The sequence below is a fragment of the Halichoerus grypus genome, chromosome 14 (genome assembly GCF_964656455.1).
Source record: "Halichoerus grypus chromosome 14, mHalGry1.hap1.1, whole genome shotgun sequence".
Lineage (NCBI taxonomy): Eukaryota > Metazoa > Chordata > Mammalia > Carnivora > Phocidae > Halichoerus > Halichoerus grypus.
In genome coordinates this window covers 47,178,729-47,185,110 of record NC_135725.1, presented here as the reverse complement: position 1 = coordinate 47,185,110, position 6,382 = coordinate 47,178,729, and the positions used below count along the sequence as shown (strand labels likewise).

General features: G+C 44.5%; 1 protein-coding gene across 1 annotated transcript; it reads left to right on the top strand.

The window, feature by feature from the left end:
• Positions 1-495: 495 nt before the first annotated feature.
• On the top strand, positions 496-1,044 carry IFNB1 (interferon beta 1). The gene has a single exon (XM_036082642.2). The coding sequence runs from the start codon at positions 496-498 to the stop codon at positions 1,042-1,044; it is 549 nt and encodes a 182-aa protein (XP_035938535.1).
• Positions 1,045-6,382: the final 5,338 nt, after the last annotated feature.

Sequence of the window (6,382 nt, the reverse complement as noted above, 5' to 3'; positions counted from 1 at the left end):
TGTGATAGTGTAATTGGGAATTAAACCTAATTCTTATGAAAAAGAAAACTTGCACACAAAGACCCCCCCCCCCCCGAAAAAAAAAAACCCACCTCATAATACTAAAAAAGAAAAAGAAAAGATCTTTGCCAAGTGAAAGAATCCTATAATGGTCAAGTTCTAAATGATTGGGCTTACCTTTTTCTCTTTAGTAATTGGGAATTCATGGAAATTATGCAAAACATTAGAAATCCTCACAGTTTCTATATCTTTTTCCCCAATGGATATAAAATAAAGTAGGATCTTAAAGAAAACGGATTTAAGAATCTACTACTAATTTAAATGACATAGGAAAACTGAAAGGGAGAACTGAAAGTGGGAAATTCCATTCAAAGAGAGGACCATCCTGTATATATAGGCCACACTCATGGAAGAAGGGCATTCACACTGCAAACTCTTGAAGCCTTGGCTTCAGCACCTAGACAGTGGCAAGCAAGACTCTTTCCTCTTTTCATCATGACCAGCAGGTGCATCCTCCAAACTGCACTCCTGGTGTATTTCTCCACCACGGTTCTTGCCGTGAACTACGACTTGCTTCAATCCCAACTAAGCAGCAGCAGTGTGGAGTGCCAGGAGCTTCTTCTGCAGTTGAATGGAACTTCTAAAGATTGCCTCAAGGACAGAATGAACTTCAAGATCCCTGAGGAGATTGAGAAATCCCAACAGTTCCAGAAGGAGGACATCATATTGATCACCCTTGAGATGTTCCGGAAGACCTCTGATATTTTCAGGAGAAATCTCTCGAGCACAGGATGGAATGAGACCATTGTTGAGGACCTCCTTGCGACACTCCACAGGCAGAAGGAACATCTGGAGGAAATCATGGAGGAGGGAAACTTCACCTGGGACCACAGGACCCTTCTGCACCTGAAGAGATACTATCTAAGGATTGTGCAGTACCTGAAGGCCAAGGAGTACAGCATCTGTGCCTGGATAATAGTGCAAGCAGAAATCCTCAGGAGCTTTTTCTTCCTTGATAAACTTACGGATTATCTCCTAAACTGAAGATCTCTCAGCCTGTGCCTCTGGGAATGGACGATGTTGACAAGGATTTCAGGCATTCTTCAACTCGCAGAGGCTCTGTAAGTGACTGACAGCCAATGTACTGTATTTGAAAGGACAAAGTCTTTAAATTTTTTAAATTAATTTATGCATTAAGTTATTTTTCTACTTATTTAAACTTTCACCCGAGGAAATAAATTTTTTTATGCAACAAAAGTCAACATAGCAGCTTTAATTTCAACTTGATTTCATTAGCACCGTATTAAAAATTACAGAGCACCTACTAGATGTTCTTTGTAAAATGTGTCTGCAAAACTGTATAGGTTCTGGTCTCTGCCTTCAAGGAATTTAAAATCCAAAGAAGCCGTGTGGAATATATAAGATGATAGATGATAAGGGAAGGTGAACCTTTCAGGAGAATAAATGTGACCTCAGCCTCTTCAGAATTAAAATGGAAGAGGCAGGCAGGTGGCTCTGGAATTAGGACAAGGGGTTCTACTGCTTGACTCTGCTCCTACCCTGTGCCCTCAGGCTCTCTGACCCTAAAGTTAGCATTTGACTGGCTATCAGGGCAACTAGAAGAGTATTTCAGCTCTTGTATTTGCCCTGAACTCCTTCCTATTATTTGCAGGATGCTCTGCTTGCCCCCCTCCCCAACCCTGCAGGATTTTAAAATATTCATGTGCCCCCCTAAGCTAAGGGTGAGAAGTCCCAAGCACGCCTGTGACAGTGTTAAGGAGCAGTCCCTCTATTGTACTCTTCCTGGACAGCTAAAATGTATGGGTGTCTCCGTGGAGTTGGGGGTCTCTGTCTGCTTCCAGGGCACAAACACCATAGGGAGAAAGAACTCTGCTTCCGATCTCTGCTCTCTGGCCAGGTTTTCTCCCCATTTTGTCAGAAAAGCAAGTTTGCTCCTGGTCCCTGCTGTCCTGTTCATCCAGAATTGCATTACCTGCTTTTCCTGATGCTCTGCATCTCTAAACCATACACCCCCCTAAAGTCAAATCCAAGATGTGCATGGCAGATTGAGTCGTTTCTGTCAAGTGGAAAACCAGGAAGCATGGGGGAAAGGGAAACTCAGGTGGGATAAAGAGCACACTAACTTTTCTCAGGGCTTACACTGAGAAAATACAATTTTCCTAGGAGCTCTCTGGGCACCTGGCCAGCATGTGCCAATTGGCCGGGTTTCTGGCTTTGTACTGAACCCCTTGGGAATTTAGATTAGTATGGCCGTTGTGGTCATTAGCAGCTCCCCTCCAGGCGCTGCACCCCTGTATGTAAGTAATTGGAAATAAGTCCCCCTCACAAGCACCCCTCAGGTGGGCACAATTACATTATTGCTGTTTTACAGTTCCAGAGACTAAGTCTCAGGTTTAGGAACTGCCCCAAGGTCACCATAGCTAAATGCATGGAGGTTTTAAAAAAAGTACAAAGGGCAGAATCATATAAGACTTTGTTCATAGCTAAGCATTTTCTCCTAGAGCAGTACAGAAGTCTGAGTTCCCTTTAAGGGATTCAGCCTTGAGAAGAAATCTGTCAGGAGTTTCGGGGAAGACGCCACAGTACAGGGCAGACAATGAACTTGGGCTCCCTCTTCTGACTCAAGGCCGGTAACACACAGGCTGTGGAACCAAGAAGTGCTATATTCCCTCGTGGATCGGCTGGCTACATTTGTCCCAAGACAGTCGAGGTCCTAGTGAAGCGAGAAACCTTCCCTCTCCCCAAAACTCACACTCCACTTCACCACACCCCAGCTCTGCTAAAAGCCTTCCACAGACGTGCTTCCTTTTGCCAGGGACTCAAAGACAAGATGGGCACGGAAAAATGCAGACTAATGGGTCGTGGTTAGAACAACCAAGAAGTCTGCCTCAGCAATGGGCCCCAACTGCTCATCGTCTTCTCTAGGCTGAGGATACTAAAGAAGTCTCAGCAAGAGGCTCTTCTCTACTCACCGCTAAGTTGGCCCAGACACCAAGAGGCTGGAAAGATCTGCTCAGCATGTGTCCTGGAAGCCAGAAGGCCAGAGGGCCAGAGGAAAGACTTCTTTTGGAGAATTATAAATACCTATGCCACAACTGAGTATATCAGCCCATCTACAATAGCAAAAGTACGTCCATCACCAGGAGAGCATAAATGATAATTAATATTAATTGCAATAAGGATGAGGAAGGCTAGCTCAAAAGCACAAGTGTGAGTAGAGACCTATGCTAAACAGACAGCGACATATAAGGAGTGAAGTTGTTATTTTAGCTGGCACCAGAACACCTCAAAGGAGAGCACTCATTTAGAGAAACACTGACGAGCCTCTTGAGGTTGTGGCTATGCTGACACAAGGCGTAGTGCACCACCAATGCTATGTTTTTGTGTGTGTGTTTCTGAGGAGGAAAAAAGAGAGAAGCCCATCAGCTGCTCTGGAGCTGTGATGGTCCCTGGAATAAGATGGCAGTGAAAATTTTCTGGTGAGGACAAATAAAGGGCTTTTAAGGACAAGGATGTCTCACGTGCAACTTGAAATTAGGTGCAGTATTATGATGAAACCGTGTCCCCCAAACCCTCAGTGGAGATGGCTACCCACACGAAGTTGCCATGTGTGTAGAACTCGTAGAGGGCGTCCAGGTCCGTGTTTGAAATAGTGTGGGGGAACGGGATCGGGTGGCCAGGCATCCGTACTGGAACCAAATGAGTGGGGACAGAAGGCAGAGCCATGACATGCAGCCACTTTGCCCCCTCCTACCTCCCACCTGAGGAATCCAAGGAATTCTGAGGGACTCTGTGCCTCCACAGAGATTAGGAGGTGGAAGTTTTATCTCGCTCTTAAGCAGTGAGAAGGCCCTGGCAAACATTTGGGTTACGTATGAGTACATAAATACTGCCGCACCCTAGGCACCTGTAGACACAGGGTAACCACGTATATTTGTATGGTATTTTTTGCAGTTAACAAAGCTGATATTTAGGCAGTTTGGGGGTCAGGCACACTTAGGTACTCAGATACATCTGATGCAGGGACTTGTTCATAAAATACTCCTTAAAAAATGAAAAGGGGGGACCTGGGTGGCTCAGGCGTTAAGCGTCCACCTTCAGCTCAGGTCATGATCCCAGGGTCCTGGGATCGAGCCCCACATCGGGCTCCCTGCTCTGCGGGAAGCCTGCTTCTCCCTCTCCCACTCCCCCTGCTTGTGTTCCCTCTCTCGCTGTGTCTCTCTGTGTCAAATAAATAAATAAAATCTTTTTAAAAAAATGAAAAGAGGGGCGCCTGGGTGGCTCAGTTGGTGAAGGGTCCGACTCTTGATTTCGGCTAAGGTCATGGTCTCAGGGTCGTGGGATCTCCCAGGGATCAGGCTCCACACTCAGTGGGGAGTCTGCTGGAGATTCTCTCTCTCCCTCTCCCTCTGCCCGTCTGCCCCTCCCCCGTACTCTCACTCTTCTCTCTCTCTCTCTCAAATAAATCTTTTAAAAAATGAAAAAAAGCCACAGACTGGGCAAAAATTTTTGCACATCACATATCTGATAAAGGATTTGTATCTAGAATATATTTTTTGAAATACTCTCAAAACTCACCAATAAGAAAATAATCAACCCAATAAAAAAATGGGTTATATATTTGAGTGGATACTACACCAAGAGATACATGAGTAGCAAATAAGTACACGGAACTACTGAAGGCTTCTTCATGGATTTTTTTTTTTTCTTTTGTGGCTTAGGCCAGATAATGAATGTGAAATGGTTTTTGATTACAAAGGAGCCCATTCCACCATGAGGACCTACCCTAGCCCCTGCCCTTTCTGACAAAAGACCACCAGCCATCCCGGTCGGCTTGTATATGTGATACACTTGAGGTCTGCCCAGCAGAGAAGGCAGGGCCTTTATCAGCACGCACTTCTGTCTTGATCAGTCAGGCTGTGAGACATAGAGAGAGAGCCAGCAGTTGGCAGTGACATCAGAAGGTGAAGGGCACCCAGGACCAGACCTTGTCAACTGCAGACCTTTTCTCAACATCCATTGTACCTATGGTAATAGAACCTCAAAAACTGTTTTATGAATTTGTTCTTTTGTTCTCAGTGTTAATTATTGCTTCTCAAACATCAGTTTAATTATCTAAAATCCTCTAGAATAGTTGGTTTAAAATAATAAACCCTGAGATTGGACTAGAATTGCCAGGTATATTCTCCTAATTTAGGTGGGACCAAGTTAGTCACTTAACTTGTGAATTAACTCGATGGTGCGTACTCTAGAAATGTATTCGCTCTCAATTACCACGAAATCAGTGGTAATTTGGCTTCACTTGACATTCTGTTTTAAAATTCCTGCTTTGCTTTATAATTCCATGTAGGGTGTTCTTAGGAAACCCAAAACGCATTATTTATGGTGTTCTTAGGAAACCCAAAACCCTCAGTGGAGATGGCTACCCACACGAAGTTCCCATGTGTGTAGAACTCGTAGAGGGCGTCCAGGTCCGTGTTTGAAATAGTGTGGGGGAACGGGATCATTTTATATCTCGACAGTTAGCCTAGAAATAAGAGAAAAATGGAGCTCACTTCGAAAGACCCTCTTAAGAAAATGGAAGGACATGTCACAGACTGGGAGAATATATTTGCAAGTCACAGATCTGACAAAGGATATATCAATTCACAAAGAACTCTTGAAACTCGGTAATAATATCCTCCACAAAGATGGACAGAAGATTTCAACAGTGCACCGAAGACAGCACACAGATGGCTAGTGGATGAGCAGCATCGTTAGTTATTAAGGAAATGCAAATTAAAACCACGTGAGATGCCACTACATGCTTATTAAAGGGCTAAAGTCAAAAAGACTATCAAGTTTTGGCAAGAACAGGGAGCAACTGGAACCCTCAAACGCTGCTGGTGGAAATAAAACATGGTACAGCCACTTTGGGAAATCATTTTGCAGTTTTTAAAAAGGTAAATATACCCCTACCATATGACCCAGTCATTCCGCTCAGTTGTTTACCCAAGAGAAAGTGTTACCATGCACAGACTTGTGTATGAATGTTGCTGGGAGTGTTATTTATCATATCCCCCAAACTCAAATGTCCATCATAGATGAGTGCTTAAAGAAATTGTAGGGGTGCCTGGGTGGCTCCCTCAGTTAAGCCTCCAACTCCTGATGGCGGCTCAGATCACAGTCTCAGGACCTCAGTGCCATGAGATCGAGCCCTGCAGCGGGCTCCATGCTCAGTGGGGAGTCTGCTTGAGATTCTCTCTCTCCCTCTCCCTCTGCCCTTCCCCCCACTCATGCCGTCTCTCTAAATAAATGCATAAATAAGCAATCTTAAAAAAAAAGAAATTGATCTTTCTGTGCCGATAGCACTCTCGCAAAC